The sequence below is a fragment of the Hoplias malabaricus genome, chromosome 13 (genome assembly GCF_029633855.1).
Source record: "Hoplias malabaricus isolate fHopMal1 chromosome 13, fHopMal1.hap1, whole genome shotgun sequence".
NCBI lineage: Eukaryota > Metazoa > Chordata > Actinopteri > Characiformes > Erythrinidae > Hoplias > Hoplias malabaricus.
This window is the reverse complement of record NC_089812.1, coordinates 37447088-37474119: the sequence shown is the minus strand read 5'-3', so window position 1 is coordinate 37474119 and position 27032 is coordinate 37447088. Positions and strand designations below refer to the sequence as shown.

Below are 27032 nucleotides of genomic sequence, written 5' to 3'. Positions count from 1 at the left end.
TGGATCCTGATTTTTTTCACAGTGTTATTCGTAACTGATGGAGAAACAAAGCCTTTGCATCTTGTACTGAGACGTTATACCTTTGAAGTCATTGACAATTCTTTCACAAAGTTTGGCACAAAGTGGTTTCAAAACCATGCAGCAGCTAAAATACGTGATTGTTCTATAAACTTTTAACTCACTCTTATTTACACCATTCCTATCTTCTTCTTTCTTTCTTTTTTGTTCCAGACATAAACAGAATTAAATACAAAACACAACTAATTTGGTTAACAGCTAAAACACTGGGAATCTGTTCTTAAAATAAAGTTTAAAAATAGCCAGCTGTTAAAATGCTAGCTTTAGTAACAATTCTAAATATACCCTATGTTTCCAAACATTTCAAGATCCTTGTAAGTAGTGAATGTAGCTTCTATAAGCTGCACCCACTGTGGACCCAGACGTTCAGTGGTGCACTCGCAGCGTGTACATTCTCCACAGAGAAGCAGGAAATGAAATGGTATTCTCAGGAACACAAAGGAACACACGTTTTTGCCTGAGTCAGTATTTCACTGAATACTAAATATTTAACATTTCTGCTTGAGTATGGATTGATGCTCCTCTACCCACCCCCCCCCCCATTTAATAACTTCTCTCTTGTATCTGACATTTAAACGTCTGAAGAATAAGCAGCTGTTCTTTTTGAACTATGACCTGTGTGTTGAACGCTCTGTGCTCTGCCTCACGCCGCGGCTCAGATCCGAGCTTCACCTTAAAGACCTAAGCACAGAGTGTGAGATTCTGAAAGAGCACTTTGCTGAAGGATGGCGTCATCAGGTTGAAAGAGGAGGTGATGTCAGTGAAGACGAGTCGGAAATTAAGCAAAGAGAAGGGGAAGCAGAAGAAGAAACAGAAGTCTTTTTTCCTGCACCCGTAGCAATGAGCTCATTCACTCTGTTCTAGCGACGTATTTACTTCTTCATTATGAACCCAAAATAAATGAATGTGATCTCATTCTCTTTATCACTGCTATTGATTTCTCACACCCTTATCTCAGGACAGTGGCTGTGAGCGTTGATGTTTTATTTTCTTGCTGTTTTTGAGCCAGATGTTTGATAAATCTGGATTAAAACACCTTTAGCCCTTCATTTTAGCCTCTTCTTCTAAACATCAAACCCACTGTCTCTAACTGATAAACTACACACTTCGACAGGGGTTCTTTATTCAAGGAAATGGTGCTACACAGGAACCTGAACACTTGCAGGATTAAAGGGTTCTTTAGGAGAATGTGCTACAGGTGGTTCTATACAGCACCTTCAAGGAAAGGGTTCCATGTGGCCCCAAAAGTCTCTATTCTCTATACTCTGTTCCTCTATTTTAAAATGATTGACATTGTAACAATAGAGCTATCTAGAACCATTTTCTTTAATAAAGAACCCTTGTAGAACCATCTTTTTTAAGTGTGTACCAATTAATAAATGATTACTTTATTAATGCTGTTTTCAGCAAACGTCAGTTCCTATTTCAAAGGCGTGTGTATTGTAAGCACCTCAATAAGTGTGTCATTTCCGGAGCTATAAAAAAAGCAGAATGTCAGAGATGAGAGAAGAAAGGATTTATAGTACGTATGTGAACACTCCTTTAATTAATGCGTTTAGCTTTTTCAGCTCCATCCATACATCCATTCATTATCTGTAACCCTCATCCAGTTCAGTGTCGCGGTGGGTCCAGAGCCTACCTGGAATCATTGGGCGCAAGGCAGGAATACACCCTGAAGGGGGCACCAGTCCTTCACAGGGCAACACACACTCACACACACACACATTCACACCTACCAATGTGTGTTTTTGGACTGTGGGAGGAAACCCACGCAGACACAGGGAGAACACACCACACTCCTCACAGACAGTCACCCGGAGGAAACCCACACAGACACAGGGAGAACACACCACACTCCTCACAGACAGTCACCCGGAGGAAACCCACACAGACACAGGGAGAACACACCACACTCCTCACAGACAGTCACCCGGAGGAAACCCACGTAGACACAGGGAGAACACACCACACTCTTCACAGACAGTCACCCGGAGGAAACCCACACAGACACAGGGAGAACACACCACACTCCTCACAGACAGTCACCCGGAGGAAACCCACCCAGACACAGGGAGAACACACCACACTCCTCACAGACAGTCACCCGGAGGAAACCCACGCAGACACAGGGAGAACACACCACACTCCTCATAGACAGACACCCGGAGGAAACCCACCCAGACACAGGGAGAACACACCACACTCCTCACAGACAGTCACTCGGAGGAAACCCACGCAGACACAGAGAGAACACACCACACTCCTCACAGACAGTCACTCGGAGGAAACCCACGCAGACACAGAGAGAACACACCACACTCCTCACAGACAGTCACCCGGAGGAAACCCACGTAGACACAGGGAGAACACACCACACTCTTCACAGACAGTCACCCGGAGGAAACCCACACAGACACAGGGAGAACACACCACACTCCTCACAGACAGTCACCCGGAGGAAACCCACCCAGACACAGGGAGAACACACCACACTCCTCACAGACAGTCACCCGGAGGAAACCCACGCAGACACAGGGAGAACACACCACACTCCTCATAGACAGACACCCGGAGGAAACCCACCCAGACACAGGGAGAACACACCACACTCCTCACAGACAGTCACTCGGAGGAAACCCACGCAGACACAGAGAGAACACACCACACTCCTCACAGACAGTCACTCGGAGGAAACCCACGCAGACACAGAGAGAACACACCACACTCCTCACAGACAGTCACCCGGAGGACTCTCACTCACTGCTAATAACATACAGCAAAATAAAGCACAGGCCTAACATTGATCTGATTAAATGCATTGCAGCCTAATGTTTAATCTAAATCTTAAACTTCTTTTTATTTATTTGTTTGTTAAAGGACCTGGTTTAAACTTTCTCAGGTGTTCCAGGTTTGCAGTGGTTAGCACCAACAAAAAGTGGTCCAAGGTGCTTTGAAGCACTAGACTGTTCCAGTCCTAAAGGAAGCGCTTCTACACAAACTGCTGAAAAAGTTCATTCATTCATGATCTATAACCGTTTATCCAGTTCCGGGTCGTATGGGTCGCCCTGGAGGAGGGGCCAGTCCTTAAAGATTCTTAAAGATTTAAGAATACACAGTGCCTCGAGGTTTGTGCTTCCACTGTCAGAAAAACTGTGTTGGCACCCACCAGGGTACTTTTTCAGTACGTAATACTAGGGAAACTTTGATTTCATGTGCCACATTACATTCCCAGGACTTTTATTTTACACATTTCTTTAAGCAAATCTTACAAATATTCACTTCTGGCCTTTAACACCACTGCTGTGTGTTTAAAGGTACATTTACACTGTTTGTAAATTTAGGAAAAACAACGTAACTGTACAGTACTCTTTCTGAGAGTGTACAGCAGATCTACTCTGGACCAGACATCACCCCTGACCCTGGGGCCTGCTCACCGTCCTTCCTTGGAACACTTTGGTAAGTTCTAACTGCTGCATTCACAGGACACCCCACAAAACGCTCTGTTGCTTTGGAGATGCTCTGATCAAAACATTGAGTAAAAATGAAGTAGGCTGTAGTTCACAGTTTCGTATTTGGCTCTTGGTCTTGAGTGACAAAGGTGAGAAGAATCCTAAGTCAGTCTCATTACACAGAGCTCTTCAGAGACTCAAGGTGAGAGCTCATTAATTAAGGGCATAATGAGCTTTAATCACTTTTTCGTCAGGCTGCAGTTCTGTGAAAATCACTTGCCCTAATGGCCATTATCATTTTCCTAAAGTTTTCACTGCCCTGACTCAGCGGACCCAACTATAGAGGACCTGAGTCAGACCTGGTCCAGCACACACACACACACACACACACACCGTCAAAGCCTGCTATACCTGGGCTCCTGAGGAATGGAGCAGAATAATTCTGACCTACTGCTTCAGTCACAAACACTGAGCCACAGAAATGAAATGCATTTCAGCGCCTGCAGCTCTGTGGTTACAAGTGGCAGACTGTCTGTTGCTGTCTTTTGTCCCTCGTGCGCTAGACCTGTCTAGAGCGGTCTCAAGCCTAGAACTCACAACAGGCTTCAGATCACATCAATCATTAATGAAACACAAGGTAAGATTTGACAGTTTTGCTCCTGGGCGTCTCCTATAGTTTAAAAGTGTAATTCACATTTACAGGAGGTCCTGGAGTGAAGGGAGGTTTCATGCCCTTCTTCAAAAATCTACGTAGTGCAGTTTCTTGCAGTGCTGAGCCCAGAGCAGCAATAACAGAGGAGTTCTATTCTCCCTTTCAGTCAGTGAAGGATCACAGTGATTTCTAAACCTTTATGTTTTTATCTATTTATTTGTTTATTTATTTATTTATGGATCTATCCACACGTCAGAAAACGCCAGTGATCAGTGATCCATACGAGTCTGTAGTTTATGGGGCCAGGGAAAACACTGAAGGAATAATATAAAGACATTACAAAGACTACTACAGAAAAATGTGATTTTTATGAAAATATTAAACAGCCATCAGAAATATAATTCCTTTTAGTAACGGCTGCAGTTTTTTAAATGATTCACTGGATGTTGTTTGGTCTGCAATGTCCATTCACAACCTGCTGACAGTCGTACGTGTGAGCGGCTGAATTCTGCACCGCTCTGATCTTTGCTGAGCTTGCATTAGTTAATGTTAATGCTCTTTAGGTATCATTCTGTAAAATGGCCTCCCACGATTACGTCATGACGACAGCAGCCATTGCCCCAGAACCTGAATGAGTGATCAGAAACGAGGCAGGGGTCTAAAAGGCTGCTGGTGTTGCTCTAGCCACAGCTCACCTTGATCACGACTGAGGGGAAAGGAGCAAAAACTCAGGATTTTAGCCATTTGTGCTTGGTTCTCTTTATTCTCTGTTCTCTGTATTTAATCAGTACGGTGCGTTCTCCAGATCTGTTTAACCTCTGTACACTCTCACACAAACAAAGCTGTATGAAGAGACTCAGACGAGGGACAATTCTAAAGTGTTTTCACCAGGTCCGAGTCACCTACTCAACTGTAGAGGTTCAGACCCATGTGCAGCTGGCACCCCTCACAGAGGACTGATTGACTACTGACCCCAGGTCATTTAGGTTTTACAGAAGTAGCAAACAAAGTGGAATTACTCTCTTCGTTCTGCACTAAGCCACAGTCCGGTCGGTCTAGGCCCAGCAGGACAGCCTCACATGTGCTTGACTAATGGTGTAATGCAGCTGCGATGAACATTAGCCAAGACATGCATTAACTACCTCAGCTGGAGTGTATGGAATATAAGTGTCTGGAGCTACAAAGTCAAACATTCAGAGTTATATTAAGTAGATGATATTTATGTGCCCTAATAGCACTACGTTCCAGGGTAAAGTAAATAAAGGGCAAACAGGAAGCTGCTCAGTCAGGAGATATGACACAAATGGAGAGTGAACTGTTTGCCCTGTAAACTGAGGTGTGAACAAACTGGGTGGGTTCACTTCCACTCTCTGTTCCCTCGGTCTGTGAGGAGAAATAAACAGGCGTCTCTCCTATCTTTCTCTCGCGTTTGGTCTCTCTCTTCCGTTTTTCTTCCTTTCTCTCATTTCCCTTCTCTCTCTCTCTCACTGTCTCTCTCTCTCTCTCTCTCTCTCTGTCTCTCTCACTGAGTCTCTCTCTCTCTCACTGTCTCTCACTGAGTCTCTCTCTCTCTCTCTCACTGTCTCTCTCTCTCTCACTCACTGAGTCTCTCTCTCTCTCACTCACTGTCTCTCTCTCTCTCTCTCACTGTCTCTCTCTCTCTCACTGAGTCTCTCTCTCTCTCACTGTCTCTCTCTCTCTCACTCACTGTCTCTCTCTCTCTCTCTGAGTCTCTCTCTCTCACTGTCTCTCTCTCTCTCACTCACTGTCTCTCTCTCTCTCTCTGAGTCTCTCTCTCTCACTGTCTCTCTCTCTCTCACTCAGTCTCTCTCTCTCTCTCTGAGTCTCTCTCTCTCTCACTGTCTCTCTCTCTCTCTCTCTCTCTCTCACTGTCTCTCTCTCTCTCTCTCTCTCTCACTGTCTCTCTCTCTCTCTCTCACTCGCTGTCTCTCTCTCTCTCTCACTCACTGAGTCTCTCTCTCTCTCTCTTTGTCTCTCTCTCTCTGAGTCTCTCTCTCTCTCTCTCACTGAGTCTCTCTCTCTCTCACTGTCTCTCTCTCTCTTACTCACTGTCTGTCTCTCTCTCTCTCTCACTCACTGAGTCTCTCTCTCTCTCTCTCTGAGTCTCTCTTTCTCTCTCTCTCACTGTCTCTCTCTCTCTCTCACTCACTGTCTCTCTCTCTCTCTCACTCACTGTCTCTCTCTCTCTCTCACTCTGTCTCTCTCACTCTCTCTCACTGTCTCTCTCACTCTCTCTCACTGAGTCTCTCTCTCTCTCACTGTCTCTCTCTTACTGAGTCTCTCTCTCTCCCTCTCTCACTGTCTCTCTCTCTCTCACTCACTGTCTCTCTCTCTCTCACTGTCTCTCTCTCACTGAGCCTCTCTCTCTCTCTCACTGAGTCTCTCTCTCTCTCTCACTGTCTCTCTCTCTCTCTCTCACTATCTCTCTCACTGTCTCTCTCTCTCTCTCTCACTGTCAGTCTCTCTCTCTCTCACTCACTGTCTCTCTCTCTCTCTCTGAGTCTCTCTTTCTCTCTCTCTCACTCAGTCTCTCTCTCTCTCTCTCACTCAGTCTCTCTCTCTCTCTCTCACTCACTGTCTCTCTCTCTCTCACTCACTGTCTCTCTCACTGAGTCTCTCTCTCTCTCTCTCTCACTGTCTCTCTCTCTCTCTCACTGAGTCTCTCTCTCTCACTGAGTCTCTCTCTCTCTCTTACTGAGTCTCCCTCTCTCTCTCTCTTACTGAGTCTCCCTCTCTCTCAGAGTCTCCCTCTCTCTCTCGCTGTCTCTCTCTCACAGAGTCTCTCTCTCTCTCACTGAGTCCCTCTCTCTCCCTCTGAGTCTCTCTCTCTCTCCCTCTCTCTCTCACTGAGTCTCTCTCTCTCTCTCCCTCTCTCTCTCTCACTGAGTCTCTCTCCCTCTCACTGAGTCTCTCTCTCTCTCTCGCTGTCTCTCTCTCACACAGAGTCTCTCTCTCTCTCTCCCTCTCTCTCTCACTGAGTCTCTCTCTCTCTCTCTCACTGAGTCTCTGTCTCTCTCTTACTGAGTCTCTCTCTCTCCCTCTCTCTCTCTCTCTCTCACTGAGTCTCTCTCACTGAGTCTCTCTCTCTCTCACTGAGCCTCTCTCTCTCTCTCACTGAGTCTCTCTCTCTCTCACTGTCTCTCTCTCTCTCTCACTGTCTCTCTCTCTCTCTCTCTGAGTCTCTCTCACTGTCTCTCTCTCTCTCACTCACTGTCTCTCTCTCTCACTCAGAGTCTCTCTCTCTGAGTCTCTCTCTCTCTCACTCACTGTCTCTCTCTCTCTCTCTCACTCACTGTCTCTCTCTCTCTCACTCAGAGTCTCTCTCTCTCTCACTCAGAGTCTCTCTCTCTCTCACTCACTGTCTCTCTCTCTGAGTCTCTCTTTCTCTCTCTCACTCACTGTCTCTCTCTCTCTCACTCACTGTCTCTCTCTCTCTCACTCACTGTCTCTCTCACTGAGTCTCTCTCTCTCTCTCTCTCTCTCTTACTGAGTCTCCCTCTCTCTCTCTCTTACTGAGTCTCCCTCTCTCTCAGAGTCTCCCTCTCTCTCTCGCTGTCTCTCTCTCACAGAGTCTCTCTCACTGAGTCTCTCTCTCTCCCTCTCACTGAGTCTCTCTCTCTGAGTCTCGCTGTCTCTCTCTCACACAGAGTCTCTCTCTCTCTCTCCCTCTCTCTCTCACTGAGTCTCTCTCTCTCTCTCTCACTGAGTCTCTCTCTCTCCCTCTCTCTCTCTCTGGTTGTCCTTATTTGGCTCCAGGGAGAGCCGAGTTGTGTGAAGTGAGCAAGTGAGTCGCGCGCGGGGAGAGTTTCCTCCTGACTGTGACTCACCGCTCCTCTGACTCACGCGCACGCTAACAAAAACAGCGCGCGTCGCCATGGAGACACAGGACATTCCCCCCTCTCCCTCCTGCCACCTTGAGGCCTGCACCTACTGCCTGTGTTTGAATTCCTCTACGGCTTTTTTCTTTTCGTCGACTGGTGAATTATATTTAATATTAATATATCTGCGGGATATAGGTGTAAACAAAGTCATCCGCCGGTTCCCCTGTCACGTGACTGACTGCTAAATGGTGATTAGAACAAAAAATTAAAAAATACATTTAAAAATGCGATGTTTTCAGCACAAAACCTGCAGTGGTCCATTACAACGACCAGTGACTGTGTTTAACACATGTACAGTACACACTGGTAAACTCCTTACAGTGTAATTACTACAACACCCTGGGGGAAAACTACAATACAGCACTGTGTTATTTGGCGGTGTTCATACAACAGTCTAAAAATCTGACCTGTTCATTTCCCGCCAAATTCAACATCAAACAAATAAGTCATTTTAAATCTTAATCAATGAATTAGTCTGAAATCTTTAACTCTTTAAACGATCACCATTATCTTTACACACATTTAAACCCAAAAAGAAAAAGCTACTTATTGTATTTCGATAAAGACATAGTTAAAATGAAAATACATTCCCAAGTGTCACAACACTGAGCTGGTCCTCCATGGTTCAAGTTTCCCTATGACTCATTTGTTCCCCAAACGGAGCTAAATACAAGGCCACACATTCAAAGGCTGCATCCGCAAGCATGCACATGTCTGTTCTGTCTGTGTATGGTGACCATATGAGACTCTCAACTTCAAAATAGACCTCTGCACATGCGCTGTGATCTGCGGCCATTTTGTAGAGTCTCTTCAAAAACGTGCAGGGTGCTGAAATTACTCCTAAAACATAATGAACGTTAGGCTACTGCATACTTTGCTCAGATGCCTGTTGTGCTCCACCGTGAAAGGGCTGTTAGTGTGTGGTACGAGTTCAGTCGCCCGCGGCTCTTTAATATGTTCCTGTGCAGCATTAGGGCCTGCATTCCCAAACATGTCTGACAGTAAACAAACCTATTCTCTTCTCCCTCTTCCCCTCCACAGGTCTTAGTGCTGCAGACTCATACGATACAGCTCACTGCACGTAAACAGAACACTACAAAAATACTATTTTCATACAGAGATTTTTGAAAATGATAGTATTTTCATATTCTATTATGTTCAGAGATTTTAAATTTGGGGTAATTTCTCCTTCAATATGTTCAGCGTTCTTTAGGGACTTTCAGAGGTGTTATTGCAAGTGTGTGTTTGATCTGGTACATCAGATGAGATAAGATCTAGCTGCCAGTTGAATAAAAACATGAGTTATTCACTCAGGGCACAGAGGGGCAGCTCCAGGGTCCTGGAGGTTGTGGGTTCAAGTCCCGCTCCAGGTGACTCTCTGTGGGAGTGTGGTGTGTTCTCTCTGTGTCTGCGTGAGTTTCCTCCGGGTGACTGTCTGTGAGGAGTGTGGTGTGTTCTCCCTGTGTCTGCATGAGTTTCCTCCGGGTGACTGTCTGTGAGGAGTGTGGTGTGTTCTCCCTGTGTCTGCGTGGGTTTCCTCCGGGTGACTGTCTGTGAGGAGTGTGGTGTGTTCTCCCTGTGTCTGCGTGGGTTTCCTCCGGGTGACTGTCTGTGAGGAGTGTGGTGTGTTCTCCCTGTGTCTGCATGAGTTTCCTCCGGGTGACTGTCTGTGAGGAGTGTGGTGTGTTCTCCCTGTGTCTGCGTGGGTTTCCTCCGGGTGACTGTCTGTGAGGAGTGTGGTGTGTTCTCCCTGTGTCTGCATGAGTTTCCTCCGGGTGACTGTCTGTGAGGAGTGTGGTGTGTTCTCCCTGTGTCTGCGTGGGTTTCCTCCGGGTGACTGTCTGTGAGGAGTGTGGTGTGTTCTCCCTGTGTCTGCGTGGGTTTCCTCCGGGTGACTGTCTGTGAGGAGTGTTGTGTGTTCTCTCTGTGTCTGTGTGGGTTTCCTCTGGGTGACTGTCTGTGAGGAGTGTGGTGTGTTCTCCCTGTGTCTGTGTGTCTGTCTTAAATAGGTCTTAACATTTGTATTAATCTATTTAGGTATTCATTCCTTCGTTTGTTCATGTTATTGCAGTTATTGGCTTCAATCATCATTGAGTTTCAAGTCCAGTGCAGGATGGAATTTGAGCCGAATCTTTTGATATTGACAACTAGTGAATAAACCTACCATTTACTGCATTAAACTCCAATGAAACACAATAGTTTTAGAGAATATAGTAAGACATAATTTAGTTACAGGGCTCCATTGACTTGGAATGTCTTGCCAAATCTTTTGAAGTGAGGAGCTGTGCATTTACCCATCTGCCCTTGTTAGTCACTGACTTAGAATTCTATGGTGCTTTTTTGTGTTTGTTTGTTTGTTTTTGTCTCGTGTGGTTTGTTTGCTCATGTGCAAACGACATTAATCTTGATTTGATTATGTTGGTTACAAAGGCTTAACCATCAATTGAAGACAATAAAGAGATCATCTTGATGAGAGATTGTACATGTACTAACACACCTCGCTCGATGACAGGAAACAAAACAGACTGCTCATGACATTACGATACTTTGATAGGTATCGGAGTGTGCAGAGTCTGCCGTGCCGACTGCGGCCTGATACCAGACTGAAAGTTTCATTTTTACTTTCTTGGCTGAAGAGGGAATGTTCATTCATTAATCTGTTGCTGGGGGACAGCAGTGATACCGTCTCAGTATTAGATCCTGGGGTAAAAAAAAGTTAAAATTTATTTCGTTCATTCGTTTGTCCGGATTATTTTTATATCATCGACAAACCCTTAAATCTTGCATTACTTTGACACAATGTTTTACTTGTGAAGCATGACCTAAGCAGAGGGTCTGACGCTGTGTTCCTGTCTTTGACTCAACGCTCGAGCTACAGAGGCAAAGCTCAGACTAAAGAGATTCACCACTTTCACAGTCCGTTTAGACGAGGTGCTGCTGCGTCTGGAGACAGGTCTGAACTTTGTGGTCACTGCAAAGAAAGTGGGGTGGGGTGGAGATTCTAATTTCTGATCCCCCTCACCTCAAATGAACTCCTCCAGTGTTTTGATCGGTCTTTTTCAGCTTCGCATCTGAGCTACAGTACTCCACAAGTAACTGACATTTTTACTCCAACAGTTAACACTGTGTGACTTCGTTTCGACAGTAGAACGTGTAAATAAACTTGTAGGATGTTGTTTGTTTGTTATGAAAGGTCCATGCTCTTGGAGTAAAGCTATTAATAAAGTACTGTGTATTCTGTATTAGTGTAATTTTGTAAATAAACACATGGAAATAATACAGTTTTAATGTACATTAGTGTAGATTTGATTTCAAACGGTTTTATACCGTACTTCGTCATGACATTTTTGGCATCTGTCAACAAACAGAGACACAGATGCTACGTAAAGCTACTTAAAAACACTAAAATGCTCAGGTGTTTGTCGTCTTATTAAATATAGAACATAATGCTATTAAAGCGAAGAGTCGATGGAGTGTCTTCAACTCCAGCAAAAGGTGTAAAGATGTTTAACTAAACAAACACTGCGCCCTCGTAATGAAATGGGCGCTGGGATCCGTCGTCCTGAACAGGGCGGTGTGGAATGTGGGATAGCTGTGACATGTTTGATCCTTGTGGTATTTTGACTGAAGCATGTCACAGAGGTGAACTGTTTTAATGTGTGGTAAAGGGCCATACTCTGTCCCTTTTAAATGGCTACTTAGTGTTATCTCTGTTTACGGAAGTGCTGGAATGTAAGCTTTTAATTTTATTACCAACATTTTCTTTGTAGGTTTAGTGCAAACTGTCTGAGATTATTTCGAATATGAGGAAAGGTTTGTAGAGGTTATTTTGAACTATGGTTGTAAGCTGTTTGTGAAAGGGCTGTGGGAAACACAGGCTCGACACCTGTGGCAGGTTCCTCCTCTGAGCTAATCAGTAATCTCAGGTTCTCTTTGAGCACGTGGGCTCTCCGTGCGTGTGCATACCTGGCCGCTTGTGTAAGCACAAAGCTTTGTGGTGTCGGTTGCCATGGACACGGAGCCTTAGGCCAATAATATTACATCACTGACATCGAGGAAGCTCCTTATCACAGTGATGTTCAATAAGAAGCGGGTGGAGAGTGACGGATGTTTAAGGACATTATTAATGAGCTTCATCAGGAAGTGGCTTCACGTAGATTTCAAATCATCTTTTTAATCAAACAGATCTTTACCGCTGCATCACAGACAAAGACATGTTTCCTTCACGTGGAAAGGAACAGATTCTTCACTCAGAAAGAACTTACAATAGAAGCCCATGGGCAGCGTGTCTTTGTCGTAGGACACTGAGGGAGATTATACCAAAGAGCACAGGAGCATTTCTTTAAATAAAGTTTAGTTTCATTTTAAAGTAAAACAATGCTTCAAACATTTTAAATAAAAACTAAAAAAATGCATTCAGAGGAAATGATTAAGTCATATTTTTTTAAAAGCAGCATTAAGTGATGTTTAAGAAGCACTCAGGTAAAGGACGATTATACGTTTTTAAAAATGTTCCATTAAGTGTTTCTAAATGAAGCAGGTATCATTTAAAATAATTATAATTAGGTAGCATATTTACATAATGTTTATACAGCATTTTAAATAGATTTGTCTCGTTTATTTTAAACAAGAAACTCAATAAAACAAGGTCTGGAGGTTAATTTCACGTCCTTTTGAGGGGTTAAGTCTTTCCAGAATCATCGTTGTTAACGTTAATGTGGTAAAGTCCCATTAGGTGACATCAGAGGGTCCTGGGGGCACCGTAAAAGGCTGGTGTTCCTCTTTAAAGGGGACAAATTATACACTTTACCCACAAATTAACAGAGTTCCCTGGGGTCTTAATGCAATGTCTGTGGCATGATTTGCTCAAAATACCACAAGGATTAAACACCACAGTCCTTTTCTTACTCCATCTAAACAATTTCGAGGGACCGGTTTCAGCGTCTTTAGAGAACGAGCCTCTGTTTAGTGCAAGTGTGAGAGGCCCACGAATGAGAAACAAGGAGCAGAAACTCTGGATTTTAGGATTTTAGCTGTTTTTGCCTGGTTGTCTTTCTTCTAATCAGTACACTGTTCCTCCACGCTCGCTGTGTTTCATTTGCTCAGTTTGAACTCGCCCACTGCTGTAATTGGAGAGTCACAAACCCAAAGCGCCTGCCATCTACATAAAAGGCATCACAAAATCAGAACGACACATTTTTATCCTGTGTTTTGGCCGTATTTCACCGATCGTGGGTTGTAGGACTTCCACACGCTCGGGTTAATGTTGTAATGCAATGAGAAAGATCTTTTTTCTTTGTTTTGTTTTTCTTTGGTTGTTTCATAATGTGCCCTGTTTATATATTGGACGCCCTATAGCACATGATACTGTAGTAGCGCTGCTTTAAATCGCCTCAGCTTTGTGATGTAATAGTTGGTAATTACTTAGAACTTTGCTTTGCATTCAGACTTTCACTAAATGCTCAAGTGCTTTACTGCAGGTGATGTTTTTTAAACGCTGTGATAAATTATTTGATTTATTTCTGCTGCTAAACGGGATCCAGAGGATTACACCACTGATGATACATGATGTAATTTATAAACTCGTACATCGTGGGTCATTATTCCTCTATCGAGTGAAGACACTTCCTCTTTTGTGTCCTGCTTCCTCCTCGTGTTTCTTTTTCTGACTCTCAGGGATTTTTTTCTCAAATGTTGCCACTGAGATTGGACCTAGGCACTTCTGTAAAGTTGTAAATGGAGCGACAGTGGGATGTGGATACGGGGTCTTGGAAAGCAGTTCAAAAATATTAAAATAAAAAGTGTAAACACACACACACACACACACACAGAGAGTACATACCCAAAGGTTGGTGGACATCTACTCACCCAAGGTTTCCAGTGGGGGGTTGAGAGCTGTGGAGGGCTTTACACATAATGCTGGAACATAGCTCTGAGTATTTGATGGCATTCAGCAGCAAGAACATTGATGAGGTCTGGTGCAGATGTCGGAAGATTAGTTCTGGATTAGAAACACCACTCCAGCTCATCTCAACGTTAATGAGTGGACCTCCATCACTACAGAGGACATAGTTCCACTGCTGGGCTTCACTCCCACGAACCGATGCTTGGCACTGGCCACGGTGGCTCTACTTTAATGGGCAGCTTCTGTAGAGTGTTGCACTCCACTCACGGTCCTTTTTATGGAGGAGATAAAAACATCTGTGCAAAGTTGAACTGTTTCTCTGCAGTGGGTGCACCACAGGAGGAGAAATCACTCATTAGAAGAGGGTTCTACAAATTTTGGATATATTTAGGAAATTAGTACATTTCACAGCACTAGTGTAGAGCTGGGTGTGCACTGCCTGTGTTATTACCGTGACTGTTTTCCTGTTGCATCAGCCGCCCCTTCCTCCTTCTGTCACTGTTTGTTGACTGCTCTGACCCTTGGACTGACCCTGCGGCCGTCTCCTACTGACTGTTCCTAGGGTTACAGAAAAATCAAAAAGCCAAACAGAAACAAACAGAAAGAAATGTCAGCCGTCCTACGCGGGTCAGATCCTGACTCATCCTCCTCTGTGTTTAAGAGCATCGCACAATCCCACGGACTAAACACACATCTACATGGTCTGTGTTATGATCATCATCATTCAGTCTGAGAGGATCGGTAGCCACTGTGTGTGTGTGTGTGTGTGTGTGTGTGTGTGTATGTATTGTACTTTGTATATTCCCTGACCTCTGTGCAAGTCCAGACGAGTCAAAAAAGACAACAGCAGCTGGGCTTCGGAGACTGGGAAAAGAAAGAATACATGTTTCACTGCCTCTGGCTTATCTAGATGGGCCAGGGACAGAAGAAACAGACTGAAGAAAGACAGCACACCTGGCAAGTTCTCTATCATCTAGGGGCATTCTGTGTAACCACCCCTCCAGCTCAGGGCCGCGGTGGGTCCGGAGCCTCCCCAGAATCACTGTGCGCAAGAAACTGTGGGAGGAAACTGGAGCACCCAGAGGAAACCCACGCAGACACAGGGAGAACACACCACACTCCTCACAGACAGTCACCCGGAGGAAACCCACGCAGACACAGAGAGAACACACCACACTCCTCACAGACAGTCACCCGGAGGAAACCCACGCAGACACAGGAAGAACACACCACACTCCTCACAGACAGTCACCCGGAGGAAACCCACGCAGACACAGGGAGAACACACCACACTCCTCACAGACAGTCACCCGGAGTGGGACTCGAACCCACAACCTCCAGGACTCTGGAGCTGTGTGAATGCGACACTACCTGCTGCGCCACTGTGTGTGTGGCAGCACAGTGGTAGAACAGTTCCATGGTTCAAACCCAGCCTTGGGTAACTGCCTGTGAGGAGTCTGGTGTGTTCTCCCTGTATCTGTGTGGGTTTCCACTGAGTGCTCCAGGCTGTGTTCGTGCCTTGTGCCCAATGATTCTGGGTGGGCTTTGAACACACCGCAAACCTGACTCGGATGAAGAAGATACAGAAACTGATAGAAACAGCAAACATGGGTTTTTGACTCTTGAATAAAAACATACCTCTTCTTCCACACTGTGAGGAAGCTCTGAGTGAAACACAGCATCAGTGAAAATCAGAGCTACGTCAGTGAAGAAGCCAAGTGACTCTGAAGCTGTCATTTTAAAGAATAAATGTGTGTAGTGCTCTTTGAAGGGACATGTTTAATTGTGGTGACGGAGCAGTTTTTGTGATGAACAATCCATATGTTAATAGTGTGTTAGAAATTACATTGGTCAGTTTTAACCCAAACAAACTGTGTCATAGCCACAAAACAGAAAGAAAAACACGCTGACACGACATGTCTGGGTCTCCACGTTATTATTCAGTGCAAGGACCAACACTCTCACAAGCGAAGGTCTGATATCGCTGTGGGTTTTCACTGCTGTAAAGCGGAAGCTCATTTCATACAACTAATCATCTCCTTGCTCTTTAAAGAAGTGGATAAGGGGTGCTGCTCTTTATGAATGAAAACCTGCAGCTGTCCCCTGTGACTTTAAGGAAACACTGAATTTTTTTAAGAAATCTTTAACTCTCCTGTTTTTAAGAGAATTAGAGATTATAGTCTTTACATTAAAAATGCCAGAGAAATAGAGCGGACCGTAGGAACTGAGAGTGGGCAGGTGGTAAGAATGCAAACATCAAACTTTATTGAAAAAAAAAAAGCAACCTGGCTTATATTCTGATAATGAATATACATTAGCATACAGCTTGAGCTCTGAATGCTGACTCGGTCAGGAAAGAAGGAACTGAAAATAGAAATCTTTACAAACACAATGCTAGCAAACATTAGAAGAAAAATATTAGATAAAAATAATGCACTTCTGATTATTCAGGAGGAGGACAGCGGCGCTGCTAATAAACAAGGGCATGGGGGACATATCTGTGCTATATAATGCACACACTCTTTCTGAAGCAGTATGTCAGCGCGGCACAGCTGAACTAGCTTAATGATCTGACAGGACGGGCCCAACAGAGCTGCACTGCAGAGCGTACCACGGCTCCAGTGGTTAGGGGCGTCTCACGGCAGCTCAGTGGTCATTTGGTCCGTTTGGTTAAACCCTGTTTTGCCTGCGAGAGGTTGCACTTTCAGCCACAAAACGTATAGTTTGATTGTATCACGTCTGATTGGCTTCTCTTCATTATTATTAAAGGATGTTGCACGGAGTATTACACTGTTTCAGTCTCAAATCAACTTCGCACAAAGCCGCCATCACCTTCTAGAGCATTCCAGAAAGTACTGTTGTAAGACGTACAGCGTTGTGTTGATGGACTGTCTGCACAGCTGCTGTAGTTCATATGTAACTTATTTTCAACTTCTGCATTGGGCCGTGTACTGAGCCTCAATAAACAACTTACTTATGTTTCCCTCTAGTGGTTAAAGCATGTAAGTTCTGGCCTTTCACAAACCATCTCCCAAGGTTAATGCACCTTTAACAGTGGCCTCTAGTTTTTCAGTCAATGCTTAATTTCAGCTGCTGCTGGGGTCATTATTCAAAGCAATTTCTCAGTGAAATCTTCAGCCAAAAGTGGGGACGGCGTGAAAGGAGTGATTTTCAATTCTCACCTTAAACTACTGGCGTTTCTCTTTTAAAGACATTCAGAAAAAAAATGAAAAAACACAAAACAACAATCAAAAAGAAAAGAAAAAACAATCTTAGAGTTGGAGGTAATGGTCTGATCGCTGGTGTCCAAATTTAACCCTTTAGTTACAGGTAAGTTAATCGAGTTAAGGATAAAAAGCAGCAAAGACCAGTCAATTCACCCATGACTTCAGATGTTTATGCTGCATCTTTAGTATGTGGTCGAGAGCAAACTGGAAATTCCACACACTGACTTTATGTTTCTGCAGAGATAGAAATGTCAGGAAATCAGTTTCTCTCTTAATCACAGGTATAAAGTCTTGTTGAAATATGGGCAGTTAACGCTCAGTGTTCCCCTTTCATCCTCATCCTGTCTGGAACATTAGGGTGCTAGATATGAACATTGGACACTAAACATGTCTTGGCTGATTAACTGAATTTGGGGTAAACCTTTACTCAGTAATCAGGAGGTTTAGTGTAACATTCCTCACTCATTGAACTTTAACTCCAGAAAAGAATGCTGAACAAAATGTAAAATAAAAACAAAAAAACAAACAAAAAATTTAAAATAATATAGCAATGATGTGCAAATTATTTAAAAACTAATTAAGAATATTACAAAGACAATATTTTAAATGTTGAAAATAATAAATGTGGTTTGGTGAAAAATGTATGACCGTTCTGACTCTGAGGCCAGCAACACATTTCAAAAAATTTGGGACAAGGACATTTACCACTATGCTGCATCACCTCTTTTAATTAGAAAAAGTGTTTGGGAACAGAGGAGATCAGTTGTTGTAGTGAAACGTTTTCACATTGTTACTTGCTCTAGAACATCAGCTGCTCAAAAGTTCAGGGTCACCTTTGTTGCATTTCTGTTTCATTTTGCAACAAATGGATGACAGGTCTGAACTGAAGGCAGGTAAAACCTACCCCCATTAACTGGAGAGCAGAACATTTATATATTGTTCAGCATTAACGGTGCCTTCACAGATGTGCAATTCTACCGTGACGTGCACTAATGCACTTTCATATAATCACAAATGCTGGCTTGAACTGTGTGCTGAAAACAAGCCAAATGGTTCCTCTCCACTTGAGCACAGAGGACACCACATCCATGATTCCCAAAAGGAATTTCAGATTCTGATTTGTTGAACCTATTTGCCTCAGTCCAGTTTAAATGACCTTGGGCCTAGAGAAAACAGCAGTGTTCTTGGATCTTGTTTAAAAATAATATCTTGCGGGCATGAGAGAGTTTACATTTGTTGATGCAGCAAATAACGGAGTTAGCAGGCACTGGTTTTCATAAGTCTTTCTCAGCCCAGGCAGTAATTTCCGTTACAGAACCCTGTCTGTTTGCCTAAGGCCCTGAAGATCACGGACATACAATAGATGTTTTTGACCTTGCGTACGGACATTCCTCTGATTTCTCAGAATCTTGTAATGATATTATGTGCCAAATATGAACAAAATCCCCAAGTTCCTGGTTATTTTACACTGAGATGTTATTTGCCCATGCAGTATTTTGGGATTCCTTTCTATCCCAGTTCTCTTACGACTCAATTAGTCGTTAAATGTTTCTCTCGGTTATTGTTATGTAGTTTTACCAGTCTTTTTTGCCCTGTCCCAGTTTTTGTTTAAATGGGTTGCTAGCCTCAAACCTAAAAATGGTCAAACAACAAAACAATTTCACAGTTACAATTGTATTTGATGTTCTTTGTACTATGTTTAGTTAAATGCAGGGTATAAATGATTTGGACACTGACTGCTGTGCCATATCTGTTTACACCCTCTACACACTGGCCTTTAGGATACGGACACGTAAAGAAGATTACGAATATTTACTTTGTGAAATGCCTCTTTCCTCCACAACATCTTTGAGTAAGTAAACAACCTGCTATTACACTGTTCCTTTAATACGTCACAAAAGTGGCACGTTCCTAGGTGGTATCCATCATGTGTTAATACTGATTTATAAAAAGCACACGGCCCATAGCTTGGGCTCCACTGAGCACACTGAAGGGTGGGTCTAGGATTGAGCTTCGGAAAAGTCCAGTATATAATTCACAGGTCTTTCCAAAGTATGTCCTCTCCTCGTTATTGCGTGAGGGGAATCCATGACAATTCCGTTGTTTTTTCTTGAGTAAATGCCCGTTTTCTCGCTCTCAGAAAGGAACACTACTGCTGTCATGCTGAAATGTAAACAATTTGGATCTTTGAGATTCCAGTCTGATGTTTGCCCGTGCTGCGGTGTGATGAACATCTGCTGGTGCAGGTGGGTCCTGTGTGGGAACTGGCTTCGTCATGGGGACTGAAGTTGAACTGACCAGCCTCAAGTGTATGTTGCAGTAAACTAAACAAGAGCAATACAAAATGTAGCCTGCATCCTTCACCCGAAAGAGGGCTTCTTTAGAGACGTCCTCACATTTCAGGATTCTGATGATTGTCAGTGGCAGGTCTGAGTCAGACAGCTCTGAGTCAGACAGCTCTGAGTCAGTTTTCCAGTTGAGAAAAAAATACAAATAAAAATTGCAGATGCTCACTCTTACCCTGTGTCTGGTCCCTTTCTGCAACGCGATTAAAACACATTTTAGGGTTTTCTTGGTTTGATTTTTTCTATAAAAATAACAGCCTCCATTTTCATCAAAAGCATTCAGGTGCCGAGGGCTTGGAATTCTGGGGGAAAAGCGTGTGGCAGTTCAAAAGTTGCTAAAGATCTCGTATTTCTTATTCCAGTCCATTTGCGGTGCTCTCTTCTTGGAGCGCTTGGCGTGGGCCTTTTCTTTGGCCTCTGCAGCTGTGGGGCTCAACCTGAGGCCAATCTCAGCGAAGGGGTCCAGCAAACGGCTCCCACCATCTTCTGAGTTCTACACACACACACACACAGCAACAGTTATTATAAAGGTACGAGTGGATGTTTTTTCAGCATCACATTAAACAGCCTGCGGTGCTAATGTTTTATCGACACTGTAGTTAAATAAATGAATTCTATATGTTCCTCAAACGTCCCCCTAATTTGTGCTCTACCACAGGTCACGACACTATCAAACAGGGCGGGTTAAAGTTGGTACGTATGGAGAGAGACGAATCACAAATGAACATATCCCAATCTGTGTTCATGACTGCCCTTGAGCAAGTCACCTAACCCCCACCTTCTCTCAGAGTGTGTGTTCACTGCCATGAATGGGTTAAATGCGGAAGACGCACAGTGTTGTACATGATACAGTCACCAATAAAATACACATTGCATGGGTGAACACCTCTAGCAATCACACCATTACGTTGTAGTCATTTTACTTCCTCTCCCTCACACACTCCTGTACACACACCTGTGTGCTGGTGTCCTGGCTGCTGTGGTCTGAGTGTGTAGACTGCGATGTGGAGCGTCCATTGATGTGTGGACTGGGCGATCCATTAGTGATGGACTGGGTTTCACAACCTGAAGGAGAGAAAACAGTCACTCTCCTGTTCATTGACACTCTTCTACATCATACACTTTTTAATTCTTTGACTTCACTTCCTGGAAGACATTTGAAACGTGAACTCCAGTCTAAGCGTTCTCATTAAGGCCCCCGGTATCCAGTCTAAGACTTTATATAAAAGTGGTTTAGATGTGACTACTGAAAACCTAATACACTATTTGTGCAACATTCAGAGACAAAGTGAACGCAGTCTTTAAGTCGATTTAAAAATTCCAAAGCTTCTGTATGTGATAATTAAGGCTCGCTGTTTGCATGAGGGTTACATTGATGTGGTAAAATCTATCATTGATTGTTAGCTATATTAGCTTTGTAGCTAGTGCAGCCAGTGCAGAACATCAGATACCAAACAGGTGACTGACTAACGTCTATATTTACAATTGTAGTCTTACCCAAAAGCAGTCGGTCACTTGTTTGGTGTCTGTTCTGTTTAGAGCCCCCCCTACAGGATGACTGGAAAACTGAAGAACTGTACCTTTGACATGGCTGTTGTTGGGGGTGATGCCCAGCTTTTTGAAGTGCTCATCCGTGTCTGGATCTACCACAAGCAAACGTGTCTCGTCCCCTCCGCGCTTGATGAAGGCCACAACCTCAGCGTGCCGCATGTTTTCAATATTCACCCCATTCACCTGCGCAAACAAACACACACACATTTATCATCTACTTTCAACAGACCTCTGTTCCTCTTAGACTCTCAACCCATTCACAATAAAGCACTGGATCTTCCTACAGTCAAACACCTATCAGACCATCAGTGTTGGGGAAGCTACTTCTCATGCTAAACACTTCTTCTGATAAAAGTACTTAAGCTTCTCTCTTAAAGAAGTTAAACAAACTACAAGAGATTACAGTAAAAGTGGAGATGGAAATCGTATGCTGTTTGGCTTTGGGGAACAATAACACACAGCTCAGACGATATATCGGGACACGGTGAGCTGTAAGGTGTTATATTTGACACAGGTCTCAGAGAAAAATGATCAGCACTGAGCAATTAACTCTAGTTCTATTTTGAAGAGTAACAATGTGTGAACAAAACTGTGCCAAACTACAGATGTACACACCAGCCTTTATACAGTACATACTGAATGAATATATATATATGTGTGTGTGTGTGTGTGTGTGTGCGTGTATGTGTTTGTGTGTGTATGTGTGTGTGTGCGTATGTGTGAGTGTGTCTATATATGTGTGTGTGTATGTGTATGTGTGTGTGTGTATGTGTGAGTGTGTCTATATATGTGTGTGTGTATGTGTGCGTGTGTCTATATATGTGTGTGTGTATGTGTGTATATGTGTGTGTGTGTGTATGTGTGAGTGTGTCTATATATGTGTGTGTGTATGTGTGCGTGTGTGTATGTGTGTGTGTGCATGTATGTGTGTGCGTGTGTGTGCGTGTGTGTGTATATGTGTGCGTGTGTGTGTGTATATGTGTGCGTGAGTGTGTATGTGTGTATGTGTGTATGTGATTGGAACAACTCAGGCAAGGGCGTGGACAGTCATGAAGGACCTGTATAAAATGCAGAACAAACTGCAATGTTTTATTTCACGGTTTGTGGGTTGACAGGGTAAGGATCCCCATGAACTCTAATGCACTCAGAAATGATTATTATTTTTGTATCTTCTTTACTTTTGTTCCATGGGTGCTAGGTTTTTGCATTAGAATATTATGTAATTTGACCAGTTTTTATATGATTGTGTAAAGTCTTTGAATCTATTATAGAAACACATTCTGCTTCTACATTAGACACTAACTCCTCTGAGACTGGAGTTCATTCATTTCACTGTTATTCATGCTTATAGCAGAACGTGGCCACCAGGTGGCGCTTTGACCTCTTAGTGTTTTCCCTAATGGGGCCAGAGTTGAGAAAATCCATGGAAATGTGTGGATAGTTTCCATTTAACTGTCACGATGGTTCCTTTTCTGTTTTTAAACAGTGTAAAGTTTCCTTTCACTCATGAAGTCTCCTGAGAGGCATAAGTTTTGGTACAAACCCTCTCTTTCTCTTCTTTCCTGTCTTTCACCAAAATGTGGTGGTGGTGGTGGTGTTTTTTTGGTTTGTTTTTTGTTTTTGCTTGCCCTGAGTCGTCCTCTTTTCTCTTTTAGTCGCTTAGCAACCTGTGTGGTGGCGGGATCGCGTTCACTAGACGGAAGAGAGTGGGACAGAATTAGATCTGAAAATCTAATCTAGAAAACCACCACTTTAATCACCTCAAAACTACACAATACATCTTTTTTAATATCACTACCTTCTCTAGAGGGCTGGAAACGACCTGAAGGCAGGTAGCACAGAGCCATTAAATATTGACAGCAAGGCTGCTGTTGTTGCAATAGAGCGGGTTTCAGGTGACAGTGACCTGGGGGGTGAGAGGGATAGTGTCTGTCTGTGTTTGTATGTGTATACGTCTGTCTTTAAAGGAATTGTTAAGGGTTTAAACAAACAAACAACCACAGTTTCCCTCATAAACCCAAATACAGTTGAACAGTCTGTGTAGTGTCCAAATGTAGTGTCCAAAATGTGTGTCTCTAGGCCTGCACTCAAACTCCAATCCCTTATATCCAACCAATCTCTCAAAGCAGCAAAAGCACATACAAAATGTAGCCTGATTAGCCGCTAAGTGTAAATAATTCAATAAAGGAACACATTTAACAAACTCCACCAACTTTAACTTCCTCGTCAGGAGGCTTCTGGTGCACCTTCAGTTTGTTAAAGGAATCTGCTGGGAGTTCTTTCACACTTCAACATCTTGAGGAGGTTTGGTGGCACACACTGTTTTCTGACCCATACATTCATTGGTCTTCTCACAGTGGAAGAATTCAAGGAAAACTTGCTGACATCAAAAAAGCAATAACAGAACTTGAGTTTCGTAACAAAAACATTTACCCTGTGTTTTTATGGTGCTAGTTTGTAGGATATAGCTAGCCACATTAGCATAACAGCTATGATGCAAAACTAAAGAAAAAAAATCAAACATGATTTGACTGAGTGACGACGTACGGTGTACAGCACTTTTTTCACTCGATTATTTTTCAAACTAAAAACAACAAGTGATCAGATAAATGAAGGATATATCATGGAGGGAGTAAGAGGAAAATCAAGCAGGTATTCGGCCTCATTATGGCCTGCCTGAGGGAGACGGTAAAAGAAAAGGAAAAGGAAAAGTAGGGGAAAGAAGGAAAAAGCCAGTCTGTCTGCGGGCCAAGAGACTGTCCTACTTCTTGAGGATTAGTGAGAGGAAGAAGGTTCTGGTAAAGGGAAGGCTTCCTCAGCTGCTTGTTTGATATCAGGCTCCGAAAGCTACATCTTCGTAAACACACAGCACTCTTTAGGCTACTCAGGGTACAGTGTGAACACAATGACATTAAAGTTCATATCTACACAGTGTGATCTGTATCAGAAATACAGCTTTATACTGTAAAGGAAAAAGAAGCACAGTGGACTGAGGATGTGCTGCAGTTGCTACACAGAACCACAGCGCTCTCCCTCAGTGTCACGGGGTCGAATATTAAGTGTTTACATCACTTCACAGAGTCTTTAGTTGTTTTTACACCGAGCTGTTTTTAAGTAAACTTAAGTGTGTCTTAAGGCAAATAAAGAGTTGTGAACAAAGACAGTTATCCTTCAGTTAAATCTCAAAATGTGTTGATTACTTTAAAAACATAAGTGCTCCAGAAGTGCAGTAACTCTGCCGAACTGCAGTCAAATATATTTAGTGAAAGAGGCAGCATGGCATTTACTGTTCTGTTGCAGCTAAAAAAGAAAATAAAAAGCAACGGATGGATGCACAGTTAGAAGCTTGGATGACAGATTTGTTGCACCATGAGGCCGTGAGGGAGGTGACGTGGGGCAGTGAGAAACAAAAGGACAGGTGATTTAGGGAAATGAACTTGTTTTTCCTCAAGCACACAGTCAAAGACAGACGTGACACTGGAGTTGGATTTAAATAATTTCTCCCTGGACTCAGTTAGAGACGACACTTGTCAGTCCCAGTGTAAGGTCGGTGTTCTGTCTGTTTTCCTTTACTTCCCTCTTTCAGTCTCTCAAACACTCCCAGGTCACGCTGGAGGACGACAGCCACAACGTAATCAAGGCAAGGGACCGAACAAATGAGAAAATGAGGCAGAGACAATCAGAACCAATTCACCAGCAGACCTTCAACACACCACAAGTGAAACAACACTTTGCCGAATCATGACTATGAGGATAAATAACGCTGTGCCAAAAGCTACACACTCGCAGTTGGCGACGGTGGTCTGCTGCACACGGGTTCAATCTCAGTAACACGTGGTCCTATGAGTAAATACACACCACGTCACAAAGCCTTCAGGAGGTCCACACTGGAAATGTCAAGTCTGCATCTCAAGTCATAGCTCTCACTGATAGCTTTTACAAGAAAGACCCACAATAACAGCATACAGCAGACAACTGTGATCATTTTTTCTTTAAATAACGAGGACGCTGACGTAAAGATACTGCATGAATCTGACTTCCCCTTATTGTTTTTTGCTGAGCTGTAACATGCCGTAAGCAGCAAAACACAGATTCAGGGACATTATCGCATCCCTTTTGGTCACTTGTGGCTAAAGACAATCATTTTGTTCTGAGAGGATTAATGAAAGGCTTAAACGTTTAGGTACGACTGCTCTGGTCATGCATGCACTAATAACAGCTTCCATCTGAAAGCCAAGCTTTTGCCTTGTATAAACACAGTGAAGGCTATGAGTGGGCACTGGAGCTGTGGAGAGGTCAGCCACAGACAGAGAGATTTAAATTGATCCTTTATAACCCCAGCAGGCCTCATACAGCTCTGCCTGTATAAACTAAGTTAATAGCTCTCATCCGAGGAAAAGGTCTACGGGAGGAAATAGCCATTCAATCTGCACTGCACAGAAACGTAATTATAGCTAACTTCATTTAAAGCGGCAGTCCTTAAGATGTCTTTTATATGGAACTGAGAGCTGTAGTGTTCCTGAGTGAGGAGGGGACAGATATTATAATAAAACTGTATCTATCCGTGCAAAGAGTGATATATTTATTTTAAAAACATTTAGGTTTTGTGGGCCATGCCACGTCATGATGTATTTACATCACATGCACAGCCTCTGAAATAGGATCCGACACCTTTCGCTTGTAACCAGAGCAACCGCTGCGTTATTAAAAGCGCTCGATACAGGAGTCTTCATCTGCTCACTCACCCGTCATCAAACCGGAGAAACATGGAACATGACAAAACCAAACTAGCAAACCACAAGAGAGGGACAGATCTCAAAAACAAGACTCACATAAACGTGAGCTGTGAAAAGTGGTGAGAGCTCTGTGACCTGAAAGGACTGACAAGTGATGGTGGGGTGAGCTTTTGGAAGATGGTTAGAGTGGTGATGGTTTTGGATGGTTAGAGTGGTCTGTTCAATCCCCACATCCAGTGGTAACATCCATGGCTGAAGTGCCCTTGAGTAAGGTGCCTAACCCCCAAAGTGTGCAGAGGGTGGCTGCCTGCTGCTCCAGGTGTGTGTGTGTGTGTGTGTGTGTGTTCACTGCCCCTAATCACTAATGTGTACAACTGTGGAAGTACATGAGCTTTTGAAAACCTGTATCTGCATTTAAACCCTAAATACAGTTATCAAGGCGGCACGGTGAAGCAGCAGGTAGGGTCACAGTCACACAGCTCCAGGGGCCTGGAGGTTGTGGGTTCGATTCTTTGTGGGTGACTGTCTGTGAGGAGTGTGGTGTGTTCTCCATGTGTCTACGTGGGTTTCCTCCGGGTGACTGTCTGTGAGGAGTGTGGTGTGTTCTCCATGTGTCTGCGTGGGTTTCCTCCGAGTGACTGTCTGTGAGGAGTGTGGTGTGTTCTCCATGTGTCTGCGTGGGTTTCCTCCGGGTGACTGTCTGTGAGGAGTGTGGAGTGTTCTCCCTGTGTCTGCGTGGGTTTCCTCCGGGTGACAGTCTGTGAGGAGTGTGGTGTGTTCTCTCTGTGTCTGTGTGGGTTTCCTCCAGGTGACTGTCTGTGAGGAGTTTGGTGTGTTCTCCCAAATCCAGGTACAATGCCTGCTTTGTAATCTCCAGCTCACTGTGCTGCTCTGCTTGCAAAAGTTTCACACACTAACCCCTGCAAACACTGGAGCAGGTAGAGCCAAGTGTATGGATTAACCAGAGCTTGGGGGGGGGGGTTATAATTTGAAGTTCAAAGCTGACAAAACGACAAATGAAATGAAAAAAAAAACTACTGAATGAATGAAAATCGGAAGATTCTGACCCAACTCTAGTAGATACGTATATAAAACGTAGGTAAGGTGTAGTTGGGCGATAGCAGCACAAATCAATATCACAGTTATTTTGTGTTGGTTTTTATGACCCTCACAGTTCAGTGACGAGG

The 27032-nt window shown here is 43.7% G+C and overlaps 1 protein-coding gene across 1 annotated transcript in view; it reads right to left on the bottom strand.

The window, feature by feature from the left end:
* Positions 1-16272: 16272 nt before the first annotated feature.
* Positions 16273-27032, bottom strand: part of LOC136664357 (Na(+)/H(+) exchange regulatory cofactor NHE-RF2) — a 58683-nt gene continuing 47923 nt past the window's right edge. The window contains exons 4-6 of the mRNA XM_066641508.1: positions 21139-21292; positions 20514-20623; positions 16273-20051 (exon numbers count right to left, since the gene is read on the bottom strand). Coding sequence (XP_066497605.1) covers positions 19884-20051; positions 20514-20623; positions 21139-21292 — 432 coding nt within the window. The 3' untranslated portion in view covers positions 16273-19883. The remainder of the gene's footprint in view (positions 20052-20513; positions 20624-21138; positions 21293-27032) is intronic.